Source organism: Schistocerca serialis, chromosome 5 (genome assembly GCF_023864345.2).
Source record: "Schistocerca serialis cubense isolate TAMUIC-IGC-003099 chromosome 5, iqSchSeri2.2, whole genome shotgun sequence".
Classification (NCBI taxonomy): Eukaryota; Metazoa; Arthropoda; class Insecta; order Orthoptera; family Acrididae; genus Schistocerca; species Schistocerca serialis.
The window spans coordinates 750,042,338-750,061,208 of record NC_064642.1 but is presented as its reverse complement, the minus strand read 5'-3'; the positions used below and the strand labels follow the sequence as shown (position 1 = coordinate 750,061,208).

Genomic DNA, 18,871 nt, shown 5'->3' with positions numbered 1-18,871 from the left:
CCTTATTTCTCGATTATATATGGATCCGCTGGGCTGCCCACAGCTGCGTCAGTGGCCGTGGCATCCGTGGAAGGGGTGGCGCCCGACGCCTACCTGTCCATCTCGAACGACGAGTGCGACCAGTCGCGGCTGAAGTGGCCGTGCCCCGAACAGTGCTCGCTGGAGATCCAGCCGGTGTACGCCACGTGCGAGCACGGCCGCCTCGAGACGTTCATCAACTGCTGCACGTGGCACCGCGACGTCTGCCAGTTCAAGAGACGTGAGTACCACGGCCGTGGCCGCCCGCAGCCTCCCCCCCTCCCTCCCCCCCTCTCACCAGACACCCTCTCACCTGCTTCGTCTCTTCTGTTGCAGCGTGCAGGTTCCACTCCAAGGCTCCTCGCGGCGGCGGCGCAGCCCGAGAGCCCGAGACCTGGCACAGTGGGGAGACCACATACTGACCATGACGGTTATACCTAAAACTACCAAATAAACACCGGTTTCCTTTTATTTCAACAGTATTTTATCGTTCCAGTTTCGTTTTCTTTCCAATTTCCATGTTCCCTTCTGGTTACCTATCTCCATACTCTCTTTTGTACACACATACTGACAACAGGATTTCAATGTAATAGTGACAGTGAACTGGTCCAAATGGCTGAGCGCTATGGGACTTAACTTTCTGAGGTCATCAGTCCCCTAGAACTTACAACTACTTAAACCTAACTAACCTAAGAACATCACACACATCCATGCCAGATGCAGGATTCGATCCTGCGACCGTAGCGGTCGCGCGGTTCCAGACTGTAGCGCCTAAAACCACTCGGCCACTCCGGCCGGCTGACAGTGAACTGGAACCACCAGCTTTATACACTGATCAACTGCTTACTACTGTACAGGCCAGTCACACGTTTTGTTTCATTTTGATGAACAATGCAAGGCCAAGCTCGGGTTAGAAAGGGTAGAAGACATGAGTGTAATCTTTCCCTCCTACTGTTCAGTACACGAGGATAATCCCAAAAGTGAGGCCTCCTATTTTTTATAAGTACATAGATCTGTTTATTTCTACAATGCTTTACATCAGTTTACAGCCTGAAAATTTAGCTATTTTTCGACATCATCACCATTTCTGTCAATGCATTTTTGTAGACGCTGTGGCAGTTTTTGTATGCGTATGTCATACCAGCTCGCCGCCCTGCTGTTCAGAAAGTTATGAACCTCTTCTTCCGCCTCGTCGTTGGAGCTGAATCCATTTTCGGCCAAATGTTCTTTTAACCTAGGGAACAGGTGATAGTCACTGAACACCAAGTCAGGACTATAGGGCGGGTGGGTGATTATGTTCCACTGAAAGTGTTGCAGGAGAGCAAGTTTGCCGAGCGATGAGTGGGCGAGCGTTGTCAAAGAGAATGTGTACGCCCTTGCTCAACATTCCTCTTCTCCGGTTCTGAATTGCCCGTTCGAGTTTTTTCAGAGTTTCGCAGTACCTGTCAGCGTTATTTGTGGTCCCAGCGATTCAGCTCCGACGACGAGGTGAAAGAAGAGGTTCATAACTTTGTGAACAGCATGGGGGCGAGCTGGTATGACATGGGAATACAAAAACTGCCACAGCGTCTACAAAAATGCAACGACAGAAATGGTGATTAAGTCGAAAAATTGCTAAATGTTCAAGCTGTAAACTGATGTAAACCATTGCAGAAATAAACAGGTCTATGTACTCGTAAAAAAATAGGGGACCTTACTTTTGGGATTACCCTTGTAAACATTGGCTAAGCAAAGACGGAAATTAAAAAGAAGGTACAGTAGTGGGATTAAAGTTCAGGGTGAAAGGATATCAATGATAAGATTCACTGATGACATTAGTGGAAGTGAGGAAAAATTACAGGACTTGCTGAATCGAATCAACAGTCTAATGAGTATAGAAAATAGATTGAGAGTAAACTAAAGTAATAAGGAGCAGCTGAAATGAGTTTAGTGATAAGCTTAACATCAAGACTGGGGACCACGAAGTAGTCGAAGTGAAGGACTTCTGCTATCTTGGAAGCAAAGTAACTGAAGGACGAAGTAGTGAGGAGACGAAAAGAAAGCAGACTAGCAGAGGCAACGGGAGCATTCTCAGCCAAACGAAGTCTGCTAATGTCAAACATCATCCTTAATTGAGGAAGAAATTTCTGACAATGTACGCTTGGAGTACATAGTTGGAAGTCAATCATGGACTGTGGGAAGAACTCGAACAGAGGAGAATCGAAGTATCTGAAGTGTGGTCCTACAGAAGGTAGCTGAAAATCTGGTGGATTGATCATGTAAAAAAATGACGATGTTCTCTCAAGAATCGGTGAGTAGAGGAAACATTGATAAGAAGAAGGGATAGGATGACAGTGGCAAGCGTTAAGTCATCATGGGATAGCTGGATGGTACCTGACAGAGCTATAAAGAATGAAAACGGTAAATGAAGTCAGAGATTCGAAGACATACAACAGAAAGCTGAGGATACTGGAAGTGGGTGATACTGTGAGATGAAGAGGTGAAGAGACTGGCACAAAAGAGGAATTTTTGGCAGGCTGCATCAGACCAGTCGACTGAGTGATTATCCAAAAATAATTATGCCTGACTTGACTCAATACAGAGAAGCATCACTGTTTGCGGATTCTGACTGGGGCAGAGCAACTGATGCGAAATACACTGCCTGAACATTGTCAGATGTTAGTGTAACTTCGCACACCTGCACATCATCGGCAGGTATGTACAGTACTGGCCATTAAATTTGCTACACCAAGAAGAAATGCAGATTATAAACGGGTATTCATTGGAGAAACATATCATACTAGAACTGACATGTGACTACATTTTCACGCAATCCTGAGAAATCAGTACCCAGAACAACCACCTCTGGCCGTGGCCGTAATAACGGCCTTGATACGCCTGGGCATTGAGTCAAACAGAGCTTGGATGGCGGGTACAGGTACAGCTGCCCATGCAGCTACAACACGATACCACAGTTCATCAAGAGTAGTGACTGGCGTTTTGTGACGAGCTAGTTGCTCGGCCACCATTGACCAGACGTTTTCAGTTGGTGAGAGATCTGGAGAATGTACTGGCCAGGGCAGCAGTCGAACATTTTCTGTATCTAGAAAGGCCTGTACAGGACCGGCAACATGCGGTCGTGCATTATCCTGTTGAAATGTAGGGTTTCGCAGGGATCGAATGAAGGGTAGAGCCACGGGTTGTAACACATCTGAAAGGTAACGTCCACTGTTCAAAGTGCCGTCAATGCGAACAAGAGGTGACCTAGACGTGTAACCAATGGCACCCCATACCATCACGCTGGGTGATACGCCGGTATGGCAATGAAGAATACACGCTTCCAATGTGCGTTCACCGCGACGTCGCCAAACACGGATGCGACGATGATGATGCTGTAAACAGAACCTGGATTCATCCGAAAAAATGACGTTTTGCCATTCGTGCACCCAGGTTCGTCGTTGAGTACACCATCGCAGGCACTCCTGCCTGTGATCCAGCGTTATGGGTAACCGCAGCCATGGTCTCCGAGCTGATAGTCCATGCTGATGCAAACGTCGTCGAACTGTTCGTGCAGATGGTTGTTGTCTTGCAAACGTCCCCATGTGTTCACTCAGGGATCGAGACGTGACTGCACAATCCGTTACAGCCATGCGGATAAGATGACTGTCATTTCGACTCCTAGTGACACGAGGCCGTTGAGATCCAGCACGACTTCCCGTATTACCCTCCTGAACCCACCGATTCCATATTCTGCTAACAGTCATTGGATCTCGACCAACGCGAGCAGGAATTTCGCGATACGATAAACCGCAATCGCGATAGGCTACAATCCGACCTTTATCAAAGTCGGAAACGTGATGGTACGCATTTCTCCTCCTTACACGAGGCATCACGACAACGTTTCACCAAGCAACGCCGGTCAATTGCTGTTTGTGTATGAGAAATCGGTTGGAAACTTTCCACATGTCAGCACGTTGTAGGTGTCGCCACCGGAGCCAACCTTGTGGGAATGCTCTGAAAAGCTTATCATTTGCATTTCACAGCATCTTCTTCCTGTCGGTTAAATTTCGCGTCTGTAGCACGTCATCTTCGTGGTGTAGCAATTTTAATGGCCAGTAGTGTAAATGCTTAGAGGTGCAGTTCTCTGTGACAGGAACAACGTTCACCAAAGTGCGTTACTCGTCTTCGTCACAAGGGTTGATACCAGGCCTGGTAGGGTAAACAAGGAGTGGGAAAAGCGTCTGCTGTTGAGTGATCACTGTGAAGGTCACGAATGTGTCATGTTACTCATATGAGACAAAGTTATCAGTACGTGACGGAATTTGAGAGTGGCCTCACTGTGAGTCTCCATTTTGCCAGCTGGTCGAACCGTGCAATATATAGGTTTAAGAGGTGGCCCGAAGTTGGACTGCGCAGGAACATGATCGCTAGTGTTTTCGCCGTTTTCCAGTCGTCCTCTTCGGTCCACCACAATGGGGTTTGCAGTATCCTACACCGAGTACATGGCAAACCCTTCACATCTACGACTGCCATCTGATAACAACTACTTGATCCCCTGCAACATTCTGTGTCAGCCCGCAGCATTGGACAGAGACTAACAGCAGCCGGACTGGGGAATTACCGTCCCATACGTGGGCTGCCATTCGCTGCTGCGTTTCCAGTGGTTCCGTCACTGGGAAACCATGGATTGATGATAAATGGCGTTGCACTGTGTTGAGCGATGAATCGTACTTCAGCACTAGCCCATGTGACCATTGTGGCGAATATGGCACCTGCCTGGAAAGAGCTCCCAGTCATCCAGTGTTTTGGAGAGCCACAACAGCGTTACTCGTGGTGTCGTGCTGCGGCGAACCATCAGGTATGAGTTCGTATCACGGTTGGTAGTGACTGAGGAAACTCTGACAGCGAGACGGTTCGTCACAGACATCCTCCGGCCTGAGGTGCTACCCATCATGCGACAGTACAGTGGTGCCATTTTTCAACAGGAAATACTCGTCCACATATGACATGTGTCTGAATGAACTGTCTGCGTGATTCTGAGCTACTCTCGTGGCCAGCGAGGTGTCCAGGCCTATCCCACCGATAGAACACGTGTGGGACCAGCTCGGACGTCTGTTCCGTTTCAAGGTCAGTGCTGAAGATGTCAGGGACTGCTACAACGGTTGTGGGCCAGCATGCGGTGGGAGAGAATATAACGACTTTACGATATTCTTCCCAGACGAATCATTACGTACACCCGGGCCAGATGGTTGCAACGTTGTATAGATAAGCTAGCTCGTGAAGCCAAGTTCTCTGTAAATTCGACTCGATTTTGTAAACACTGAAATAACGTCACATACCATCTTAACCTGTGAGGTTTCATTTCGTTTCCCCTTCCCCTTGTGGGTACCGCATTTTTTTTTAATTCTTTTTTTTCGGACAGTGTGAATGTAGTTTCACTTCAGTTGCATACTGGTACAATTCGCTGAAAAAGCCATGACTCAGTTCATCCACCATTCTTCTTGAAAAGTGTCAGCTCTAAGATCCGTAATGAATGAGATGTTAAATATCAAACATCCTTCTTCAACGACAGTCGTCAGAGTTAAGGAGAAGGCTTTCTTCTTCAGAGTCAACAACTGTCCACTATATGACAGTGTAGAACTAGGTGCGCCAGACGGGCAGAGAAGAGGTCTTCATGCGTAACAGGGGAAGGACAGTTGAGGCTGCGTGGTACTTGGTGTGCGTGTGTGCTGAGCCTCACAGAAACACCGAAGATCAGCTGCTGGCTGAAATAACCTGCTGCTGACTAGGGGACAAGTAACTCCGGCACAACTGTCAACCTTCCAGGTGGGATAAATTTCTCGCTCATCAGGGTGTAGAGGTTCACATGATATCGAGCGTAGTCGCAGAATGGTAGAGTCACTGAATTCGCGTTTTAGAGGGACAGGCTTCAGATCCTCGTTCGATCATCCAGAGTTACGTCTGCCACAGTGTTCCCTTGTGAGTGACAGAATGATTCATCTGAAAAGGACACGGTCGATTTCTCTCTCATTCTTGCCCAACCATTTGTCAACGACACCTTAAACTCTACTCATTTTTACTTTAACCTCTGCTCGGGTAATAAAATTTGAAGAGCAGCTTCCTTTTTCCTTTACGTCAAGATGTGTCTCGTAATTATTGTTTAGACTCGTTGTGCATCCAAGAAAAGTGTTCTTGGACTTCAGTCGTTCCTCAATTGGAACATGATCGTGCAATTGCGAGAGTCTGATTCTCCCATATAGCAAAACACTGACCAACCGGATGCTGCGAAAATTTTTCAGATAAGCAAGAGTGGCTTCGTGCAGCGTCCATGGAATATGGCACCAGGAGATCGATCAGGCGAACACTCATAACGCTACACCACATTCGACGGAGCTGCATCAAACGATTCAACTCGCTGACTATTTCAAATAGACGGTGCCGTCTGGGTATGATGGTAAACAACTTGACTAGACAAAAGTTGGATGTTAACAATGTCTGTACTGCCTGGTGGTGTCTAATTGACGCGTAGTATCAAAATAAATAGATGCATTTACGTTTCTAGGAAACGCTGCTGGGAGAACGTTCCTCCTTGCACGTTACGGTCGAATAAGATGGCGCAGTGACTAAGAAGATGGATTAGTATTTTAACGACCTGCTTTGTTAAGAACAGTTGGATGATCGTTAATTGTAATAAATCTTCATAGAGTAAAAAATATTGGCCGGGTCTAGTGGTAGTTTTAAAGAAAAAATACTTGTTTTTTAAGGATCTCCTTTAATCCGTTGCTTGAATTTCTTTTGTTTGGACGCCAGATTCTTCTGTTTGTCTGGAAACCATGTAGGTTGACGTGTTTCTCGAAATAACATAGACGACAAACTGATTCGTGCGTTATTTCATATTCAGTAGTTCTAGATGTCCTGCTGCCATCAATAATAATGTTCACTCAACAAAATACATTGCATTTGTACGCAACTCCAGAAAAACTTTACATCTCTAAAAAATTGCTCTGAGCACTATGGGACTTAACTTCTGAGGTCATCAGTTCCCTAGAACTTAGAACTACTTAAACCTAACTAACCTAAGGACATCACACACATCCATGCCCGAGGCAGCATTCGAACCTGCGACCGTAGCGGTCACGCGGCTCCAGGCTGTAGCGCCTAGAACCACTTGGCCACTACGGCCGGCCTTTACATCTCTCCTTCCTTCCTTCCCGCCAGACAACATACAACCAACACGCACCCAGTTAACATCGTTCCAAAGTACATCAGTAAAGATATAGTCATATTAAGACTGAAACATAGAACATTAAAACAAAAATAATTTACGGAAAATGAAATTCACTCATCAGCACAATAGAATAATTATGATTACATGTATTCACATGCCACGCGCGGTTTGGGGCGTCATGTAACGGACTGCGCGGCCTCTCCCGCCGGAGATTCAAGTCCTCCCCCGGGCATGGGTGTATGTGTTGTACTTAATATAAGTTAGTTTAAGTAGGAGGGACCTATGACCTCAGCAGTTTGGTCCTTTAGGAATTCACACATTTTATATTCACATAAACAAAATTTTATCATTTTGTAGTACAGTAATTGATTGATTGATCTTCTCAGTTAATTTACTGTACCATAGAAGTGATTAGATTACATGGCTTTTCATATTAGGGTCTATAACTGTTTTCTTTGATAAGTTCCTTCGTAACTGAAATTTCGGAACTTAAAGGTTGAGTTATGTGTTTCATTGACATTCTGTGCCAATTACAATTTCGGAACTTAAAGGTTGAGTTATGTGTTTCATTGACATTCTGTGCCAATTACAAACCCAGTGTCTCTGGAACAACTGTTGTTAGTTTTCAGTAGTATTTTTTTAGCAGTTGCGGAATCTTGCTGTGTTTTCCTGCTTCTGCCATTACTTCATTTAGGAGGTGAGATTCACGATACGTGATTGTTTGGTTTTTTTTTTTAAGCAATGTAAGTTCTGCCAGTTTCACTAAGCCCATATGTCAGTGCAGAAATTTTCGTGTGTTTCAGGATACATTCTTATACACATCGACATTAGAGTTTTTTTTAATACAGTTACGTTTTCTTGAAACAGTTCGCACTGACCAAGTCTTATGAGCGTGAAATTATCGGTTTGTTTATATATTTGTTTATAAACGAGATCGGTTTTCACGCACACAGGACTCTTCTCAGTTTCATGTAAGTGATGTGGCTTCGAGCTCAAAAGCACATTTAGGTTGTCAGTTCACATTCCCAGGTTTGTATTTACGATAGCATACACCAAATAAAGGCTACTCACTTCCACAGGTCTTGAGGAAGCGGATTACACAAAAAAACCTCACTATGCCACAACGAGCTCGATCACAATGATTTCCTCTTTCGGAAGTCCAGAGACTTCGAAGACAATCGGTGAAATTAAAATCAGTTTATTTTCTTCTGTAGAATCGGCCAGTGTTTTCACACACGAAGTATGGACTGTGAGGGAGACAGGTTTAGACAAAGAAAGAGGCAGTTTGTGGACTGCTAAGGATGAAAAATATCATACATCGCGATGTAGGTAGGACTCTATGGACTGATATCGCTGCTTTGTTGGAAACCACAAGGCGGTAAGATCTTTATGGGAAATTTCGGCGAAAATTATAACCTCAAAAAACAATTTGTTAAAGTTAGAAGATCGGTGCATCGTACACATAAAGTTACTGCAGTGGATCTTTTTTCGACTGTAGCAGATGGCCCACTTAGTTGTCTACAGACTGTCACTACCACTACCGGAAATTTTAGGCGTAAATTATTATCTCAAAGAACAATTTTAACAAGTGAGAATGATGATAATACTTATGTTTAAAGTACCTGTTGTGGATCTTTTTAGGCTTCTGCTAAGTGGGCATTAGCCATCCAAGAACGTTTATCACTGCTTACTTGTATTTTATCCCACTAGTGTGATAATTGTGTTATATGAGGTCATTTTCAGATGAGGTGTTTGTTTTTATGCTTTTTCGGTGTTTTAGGTATTAAGAGTATTTCATTGTTAACTATATGTTTGTTCCTCAAACGTACATTACGTGACAGTCATTGAAGGTTAATTGATTTATTGCTGGTTTGCTGCTTTTTTTTTGAAGTTGTACAGTTGTAAAATAATGTTTCTCAATGTCATCATGAATCGTCTCGAGTATATAAGAGAGCTATTCGGAAAGTAAGGAACGATCGGTCGCGAAATTAAAACCACATTGAAAATCAAAACTTTTATTTGCTACTGTTAGCTGCACCAACAACTACTTATCTATATAGTCGCTGCTCCGACTTAGCACCTGTCGTAGCGTAGTATCAACTTTTCAGTGCCCTTGTCATAGAAGACAGCCTCCTGTGCTTTCTGGAAATTTTCTACGCTTGTCTGCAATTCAATGTCAGTGCCAAAATATTGTCTTCACAGCCAGCGGTTCATTTGAGAAGAGATGAGAAACAGAGGGAGTCATGTTGAGGCTGTATGGTGTATGATCAAACACTTCCCATTGACTACGCTGCAGGAGGATCCCGAGTCCTTGTGATGTAAACAACTGAATGTGAAACTGCCAAGCAATGGTATTATTTTTATTATTGTGCTCTGTGTCTGAGTAAGATCATCGATGAGATGATTTCAACAAAGTCTGCACTGAAACAAACGAATCTTTCTGTACAGTGTTAAAATTTAATACATAACCTCATTCTCACACCCAGCAAATAAAAGTAATCACTCTTCTGAGTAATCTACGTGTAACTGAAAAACACCTGATTGCATTATGCTATGAAATGTGTTGTGGTAAAAATTGACTGAGGTAAAAATTATTATTACATAAATCTAATCGTTTGCTTCAGACTAGAACCTCTGTTCAATATTATCTACAAATAAATTTCAGCACTGGTAAACTTGGTTGTGATGTTTTATACCAGAGACTTGGCTCAAGTTGCTTGAGATTTTCTCTCTTCTCATATCACTCATTATACTTACTTTATCAGCCCTCAATAAGTGAACTCAGTATTTTGCTTTCCTTTTTATAAAAGGTACCCAATAAAGCTAAAATGTACTGAAAGTTAGACCACTTCTTATCCACTGTGATATAATTTGTTTTGTGAAGGAACTAGTTTCGCGACTGCTCTAATTGTTTGTGACATACTTTTTACAAGCTTTTATCAAAATACCTAGATTAAGATAGTGAATTTTGTTTAAAAGATGGTGTTTTTATTGACATCAGTTAATTAAAGCTTCAGCAAAAAAAATAATTTCCTTTCAAAATACTTTGTGTGGATAGAATTTGATTTCAGATTTGTACTATCCCAAGCAAATGTAATGATCTGATATGCATATCAACAATATTCAGTTGAATTTGTATTTTGTAGTCCTTTTTGTTCTGTATAGTTTTATCTTTTCTGTCCTCATATCAGCCCAGTTCAGACATCATGTTAAGAAAATGATTTGAATTTGTGCAGAAATGACAATCTGTGAGGCACTCTGAGTCTCATTTTGATGCACTTTTCCTTTACAAAATTGGCCTTCAGCAAATTTGAATTCGACAGACACTTTGTAACCATGATATTAGCTTGACTTATGTCATAAAAGACCGCGCGACCGCTACGGTCGCAGGTTCGAATCCTGCCTCGGGCATGGATGTGTGTGATGTCCTTAGGTTAGTTAGGTTTAAGTAGTTCTAAGTTCTAGGGGACTGATGACATCTGATGTTGAGTCCCATAGTGCTCAGAGCCATTTTCTTATGCCATAAAAATAGTGTCACAAGCCACCATTCGAGAAGAAGCTACATCAGTTTCAGTTGGAGAGTGTTTGAGAGAGTATCGCCAGAGTACTGGGAATGACAAGTAGTGGATGGTGTGACATCTTACACAATGTACCGCTTTAGTTGACACTGCATTTTCGTTTTCCCTAACTGTGTAGTGATAACACTGATAAAAGATGGAATGGAGTGGATAAGATACATGTTTCTATTGGTGCTGAACGGTGCCAGTGGCCTTGCCACAGTGGTAACACCGGTACCCGTCAGATCACCGAAGTTAAGTGCTGTCAGGTTGGGCTAGCACTTGGATGGTCTGCCGAGCGCTGTTGGCAAGTAGGGTGCACTCAGCCCTTGTGAGGCAAACTGAGGAGCTATTTGATTGAGAAGTAGCGGCTCCAGTCTCAGAAACTGACATATGGCCAGGAGACCAGTCTGCTGACCACATGACCCTCCATATCTGCATCCAGTGATGCCTGTGGGCTGAGGATGACACGGTGGCCAGTCAGTACCTTTGGGCCTTCATGGCCTGTGCGAGAGGAATTTCTTAGTTTCGGTGCTGAAAGTTCTTAATAAACAAACATCCATAAAGTTTTTGTTTGTTATTCAAACCTCAGTATCATCTTCAACATAAAATAAAGCTGGGTATCTGTAACCCTGCACAAAGTCACATCAACAAAGGTAAGTGTATCCACAGGAGTTATGAACCTAGGTATCAATTAATAGGTGCTTGATTAAATGTAAAAAAAATAATATGAGTTCAACCTCCATACGAGAACTGAACCTCTTCATTGGTTGTCTGCCATATTACAAAAAATTTGTCTTAAATAGTTTCAGTACATAAGGAACTCAGCAAGACAAATATCATCTCTCACTCTGCTCATGAAAATATAGAAATATGACATGGTAAACTAAGAGATCCATGACTTATTTGCTTATTTATTATTCATCTGTCAGCATATATATGATATTGAAATATTGATTAAAATACATACTGTAGTGCTGGATAGAGAAAGAAAACAATGGAAAAATTAATTTCCTGGGTGCACCAGTGACCAAATATGTGAGAGGGACTTTGTCCCATACGCTTTACAACAAAGCTACACAGCTGATTGGTACCTCAATAAGGAAACTTACCAGCACCTGAGACAGAAAAGAGGTGTCATTAAGACCTTCGTGGTCACGTTAATAAAATTTGAAAGCCAGTTTAAATACAAGCTGAGCTGAATCACTAAATCACTTTCAAGATAAATAGTTACTTCAGTAAGTGGGTGAATCAGGCACTTTGTTGAAGAAGAGAGAAAGCCATGAGTAATTAGAAACAATGGCCACCATCTGAGAAAGTGTTTCTCCCACTTAAGAAGCTTACGGATCACATCAGCGAATTGTTGACTAGGTATGTGATTGAAGTAATCTTTATACACACAAAGATGATAAAAGAGTATTTTAAAATGACAGATTGTGAGGGCCTAATACGGAGGTGACTAACAAGTTCTGATTAGTAAACCATTCTACTCTATATCACTTTTAAAAAGACTGGAAGGAGTGGAATATGTAAGTAATTTGTGGTGGCTTCATTATCACCAGTTTTGTAGATGGATCTACTAGACCATATTTAGGCCTATCAGGAAATTTTTGTGATCTAATTATTCTGTATTTGCATTTTTGAAACTACTGTCTTTTGGTGGTACATGAAGCAAATGACAAACATAATCCATCTATATTTGGCCTTATTGGTGGCTGAAATGTTAGCTGCTAGTGTGAAAGACTAATCATTGAATTTGGTGACCAATAATCTGAAACTGTCATCTCTGAACTATTTTCTTGGCATTCAGTTTAATTGGATCAATATTTTTGCTTTTCATTGTTTAATAATGTTCCAAATAAATTTGGGTTATTCTTGGAACTATAACATAATAGCACTATTCTGCCCAATCACATTTTAATACAAAAACTGAACATATTATTAAAGATTTTTCTGCTAATTTAATGCATTAATAATATTTGCAGAGTGGCACATGAAAAATTAAAATTACCTAGTTCATCTAGGGGATAGTTCTTTAGTCCTGTGATCGTAGTGCATACATAAAGGAACAAATAAAAATATTTTTGATGCATTTTCATTCTGCTGTTTATCACAAAACTAGTTGAAGCACTGAAAACCTGAATAATAGCTACTATGCCAAACAATAGTTATTATGCCATAACTGAGCTGTAAGTGAGCTTGAACAATAATGAACTCTGAATGTGACTGTCATAATAATAAATTATGACTGAGACATGCAGTTGCAAATAGCACCCTATTTATAATCTTTTAATATTCAATACATTTCAATTAAATTTTAATGTTTCAATTAAATTTATTACACTTAATTTTAACAGATTATATGTGACAGGCTGTTCACTATTCTTCACAAAATTTATTGATGTATTTTTATAAAATTGGTTTTTCTTATATAAATATTTGGTCTTTCCCATATAAATCACAATCTACTCCATTTTTTATTTATATTCTCACTTATATTAAAATATATATTATCTTTCATGTATACCACAGGTAAGCAATACATAGAATTATTTAATCTTGTATTATATTCACATTTTCATATGATAAATGGTGGCTTTATATGACACAAATCAATGAGGTACCTATGACACACATTATTATTATTATTATTATTGTTTGCAAATTACAGAAATAATTATATTTCATGGTAGGACGAAGTGAAATATACAAATTATTAAACAAAAATGTTAGCTGTCTACTCAGATATTGTACATTACTGTCAATACTTTCAAATTACAAGTTATAAGATCGAAATAGGGAGGTGTATAGGCTACCTCATTAAAATTATTGCTTGAATTGTGTCCTAAAGAACCTAAGGCAATTATATTTCAGTTCGTTTTATTTTTTGTGCATAGTACAAGCATTTTGCTTTTAAAAATGATGGATTGGTGGAATTTATCGTATTGTTCATAATGGGATTTCAAATCTTGAACAAAACTTATTCCCCGAATTATTTAGAGCTCTCTCTTCCCAGCACAAGATACTTTAATCCCAGAAGCTATTCTTACTTTATCCACGATTCCATTCAATTTTGCACTTATTGGTTTTAGGGACACAATGCTCAAAGTGCTGTGGGAATATGTTTAAGACTGAGTTAGATTTTCCATCAATTCTGTCTGCTTTATAATTGTCTCCTGAAGTTTCTACTCACAGTTTTGTTTAAACTCTGTGATTGAGTATATGATTCTGCGATACAATACATTTCTTGTATTGTCTATACCAAATGGGTTGGTAAATTTTATTGTTATCATTTGACCATAATGGTCAGATAAATCAATGAATATCTATCTTACATCCAAATCAATGCAGACTGATAGGACTAAAACTGTAATGTCAATAAACCCTCAATGGAAATTGTTCTGTGGAAAATATTCAACCTTCCTCTCCAAACCAACCAACCCAAATATTCAAAAGATAGAAATAAAAATTTATTGGTGTCCACAGGCAGAACTATCTAACAGAAAATCGAAAATAGTGTCTTCACAAATATGATTCTCGATTAAGTCTGTGTAATCCTGCTAAAACTGAGTCTAGATGATTTATGAAACCTAAGACACTTCCTGTTGGTGACCTATAAACAGTTTGTGCTGCAAACCTCTGTGTTTCCTGATCCATTAATGTGCCATAGCGTTGAAAAATTTGTTCAACAGTATATTTGATAACCAGAGGAACCTGACACTTATCTCCATTTTCTGCGCATACAGCCACTTCCCCTTCCTTCTTATTGATATGTATACATTATCCTGAAGCAATCAAGATGAATTTGTTCAATTTCAGTGATTTCCAAGTGAAGGCTCTGAGATATATAACAAGTCTGCCGTTATTCCATATGTCCTTTCATTTTTCCAAAGAAATATGAGAAGTTTATCCTTTTTAGTTTTGAGACTTCTGAGTTTATGAAGGAAAACAGCAAATGAATTTTCTTTAGTACTTTTGGCATTGCACTAAGTCACAGTTTTTCGATACGTTAGAAAATGGATCAACTGTAACTGTTAATTGTGTACCTTGCCTCTCAGATGAATATACCTCATGAAAGATGTAGATAACATATTATAAACTACTGGGATAGAATGGATACTGCTTTGGTCAGCTGGATGCTTCTGGTAGTTAGCTGTGCAAGTACTCTTACGAGAAGTGCAAAACTATGCAATCTCTGATGCAAATGAGTGAGATGTGATGCATCTATCACACCACTGTGAAAACATTTCTATCTCATGAGTAGTTTTCAAGGCTCTGCTTTAAAATATTTGACAGTCATGTGATACTGTTCAAGGACTGACATGCTGTTTCAGTAGGGTGAAGAACATTCACAGCAATATGTCTGATGTCATCCTCAGTTGAATAATTAAGGTTACAGTCCGAAATGTTATCTGCACCTCCATTGTTAGTTCCTGTTATTTTTAAAATTGCCCCAAAAAGTCTAAATTATAAGTTCATTGGTGAGCCATACACTTGGCTTAAAAGTGCTAGTTGACTGGTAATCCAGAATTTTGGTCTTGATCTAACATTACTGCTGTAGATTGGATCACTCAAAACTGCTAAGTCATTTTGCGCCACTGTAAAATGAGCTCGTATTTTCAAGAGAAACTTCTTTCCGGTACTGTGTAGTAGCAGTGACATTCACTGCATCTCTGAAAGCAACCTACATCATTCCTCATGTCGGTAGTATTAAAAACCTCCACATGAAAATAACACTTATTTCTCACACTAATTGTCACTCCTTATGATTCTTCAACATTTTGTACCCTTCTCCACTGTAGAGTTGATATATTTAGTTAAAAAAACTATGTTCAATGAAGGATAACACCTACCAAAGGTGATTTTTTACACAAAATAGATTGAAAACGAGCATTACTTTGGAACAATTAAGTTACATTATTTAAATGTAGCTTTTTATTACTTACTGTAATAAAATTTACTTCATGTAAGACAACTTTACATATGAAAAATAATTACAGTGAATGACTCTATTCATAAGATTTGTGGATAGCAATCTATTTGATCTCATGTGTTGAGTGATGAAGATTTTATGATGGCTGTAAACTGTTATATCATTAGAAATGGAGGTTAGATTCGTTCACAGACAGTACAAAAATGAAAAAAACTCTTATAATTGGTCATTTAAATTACAACCAAGAAGTTAAGTGAAATACTGAATTTACTCAAAACTACAAAATGCACAAACTTACTGATATTTTAATAAAACGAATTGTTATAACGCAGCTTTGCTGAACAATGATGACATATTTCTAACAATAATGCGTATTATCTTCTAGCTAAAGGTATTATAATATTGGTATACGCAATAAAATTACGTTTTTATTACTCTGGAACTGCAAATAATAGTGAGTAAAATATTAGTTTAGGTAATCTGAACAGCAAATCAATAATGAGACAGACCTTAAGTCCAACAGTTGCCAAAGTACAAGCGTAGTTACAGCTGTATATTGATAGAAGTAATACAAAGTGAACAAGTGTGATTATTAAAAGGCTAGAATAGCATGGTCCATGTAGAAAATAAAGTAGAGATTATTATTGACATTTCGTTTGAATCAAAATGAGAGGTATATAATAAAAATTGCAATTTTTTCCTTAAAAAATCGAACACATGAAACAGAAATAAGCAATAGTGGCAATGATCAAATGATATATATAGCTAATGTAGAAATAAAAAAATATAAATTTGAAGTATATGAATATTAAGCAAACTGCAAAAAAATCCATCAAAGTGATTGAAATAATTATAAGCACATTAAACTTCAGCTGTTAATGACAAGTGTCAGTACATCAGAGTATTTTCCCCTTCAATGACAGGTACATCCAAAGATCTTTATTAGTAGCCCATGTCCCTTATATTATTTACAATCAACCACTTGTGTCTTAAATTGCAATTATTATACTGCCTTATGCAGTGAGAGATGGAACAGCACTGCCCTCATTTTTATTTTTGCTGCACTTATATCCCTTTTCTTCATTTCTGTCATCATGAGATCTTATACAGTGTTAAATATTATTTGATACATCATCTATCATCACATTGTCACTGTGTAATACTTACTAAATAGTTGATGGAACTTTATTAACCCATCTGAAAAACAAAAATTATGCAAATAATTCCAATCAATGAAACAAATATCTGTACACACCAAAAAGTGCATATATCATTAAAATGTGGAAGTGACAATGAGTGCTACCGAATGTACAATTTTACAATGTAATTGTATTGAATTTAAAAACAGTAGCATAAACAAAAGGATTCAATGTCCTGCAGTCAAAGATCAAGAACAGCACATTTCAGTTAAAATAGTTTTTAATAACTGATGTTTAATGGCTTAAGTATATAAATTAGTTTCTTTTGAAACTGAGGAAATTTATCTTACGGTTATGGCCTGTTCATTAAAAATTTTTTTGTCACACTATTTCTATAGTCACCAAGGAAATATGTATAACTGCTTTTGAAATGGCTTATTGCTGCAGTACGTTAGAGCAGCTGTTTATATAATTCATTCCACACTTTATAGCCATAATGTTTCATATTAATTCATGTTTCCTTCTCCATGAATGAGATTATTCAGATAAATCATCACTGAAATGCCATAACTTCCATACATTACAAATATGACCATTACATAACTGCCAAAATATAGATTACAACTTTTATAAGTACTTCATTTACTAAGATACCATCGGCGACCAAGCAGCTCGTTAGAATGAAATTACAATGAAATGAACACCCGTAGCTGCTTACAGGCGTTGACTACGAATGTAGTGCGGGACAATACGTTGAGAATGTGGGTTTCGTGGGAGGCGTGCCAGAGATAAATCCCTGCAGGCCTCTGTGTCCTCGGTGGCTCAGATGGATAGACCGTCTGCCATGTAAGCAGGAGATCCTGGGTTCGAGTACCGTTCGGGGCACACATTTTCATCTGTCCCCGTTGACGTATGTCAATGCCTGTAAGCAGCTAAGGGTGTTCATTTCATTGTAATTTTATAAGTACTGTCAAAAATGGTTCAAATGGCTCTAAGCACTATGGGACTTAACATCTGAGGACATCAGTCCCCTAGAGTTAGAACTACTTAAACCTAACAACATCACACACATCCATGCCCGAGGCAGGATTTGAACCTGCGACCGTAGCTGCAGTGCTGTTTTGGACTGAAGCGCCTAGAAGTGCTCGGCCACAGCGCCCAGCTTTATAAGTACTGTCATAACATCCTGTAAATGTACATTTATTGTCGTTTGCTGAAAGGTACTCAACTTCATTTTTAGCTTTAATTTAGCTGGTTCTTTCTAAGTCAGGTGTTTGTTTTCCTCTGGATAAAATGTGTTAAGGAGATGTACACTGTTCTTTTCTACAAAACCTACTAACATATGGCATCTGCCATTTCTGATATGATACTCTATGATGTCGACAGAAGTGCCGACACAGTGTGGTTTGAGGAGACCGAAATACACGCTATAAGCTCACGCAGGATGGCGTGAGGTCTGAAACAGGATACGTAATGAATGCTATAAAGAAAAGTACGTAGCTTCTGGAATACTTAACTTTAATCCATCCTTGGTACATCACTATTGACGATACAAGTGAGACTCTATAGTTTCAGACAATATACTGCTAATGGCGCCTTGCTAGGTCGTAGCCATTGACTTAGCTGAAGGCTATTCTAACTATCTGCTCTGCAATGAGCGAGGCTTCGTCAGTGTGCATCGCTAGCTACGTCGTCTGTACAACTGGGCGAGTGCTAGTAAGTCTCTCGAGACCTGCCGTGTGGTGGCGCTCGGTCTGCGATCGCTGAAAGTGGCGACACGCGGGTCCGACATGTACTAATGGACCGCGGCCGATTTAAAGCTACCACATAGCAAGTGTGGTGTCTGGCGGTGACACCACACACTAAATTTCACTCTGAAGAATAATTGTTTAATTTTTGCACTATTTTTGCACTATTTTTGCACAACAATCGAGTGAAGCACTTTCTTGAAATCTGTGAATCTCAGACAAAGTAGTTACTATATTCATTGCACCACTATGTAATTCCGTTTGTGACC

General features: G+C 39.8%; 1 protein-coding gene across 1 annotated transcript in view; it reads left to right on the top strand.

Annotated features, from left to right (window-relative positions):
* The window catches only part of LOC126482206 (uncharacterized), a 37,653-nt gene extending 37,181 nt beyond the window's left edge, over positions 1–472 (top strand). Inside the window, exons 3-4 of the mRNA XM_050106185.1 lie at positions 44–259; positions 355–472. Of these exons, the coding sequence (XP_049962142.1) occupies positions 44–259; positions 355–472 (334 nt within the window). The remainder of the gene's footprint in view (positions 1–43; positions 260–354) is intronic.
* Positions 473–18,871: the final 18,399 nt, after the last annotated feature.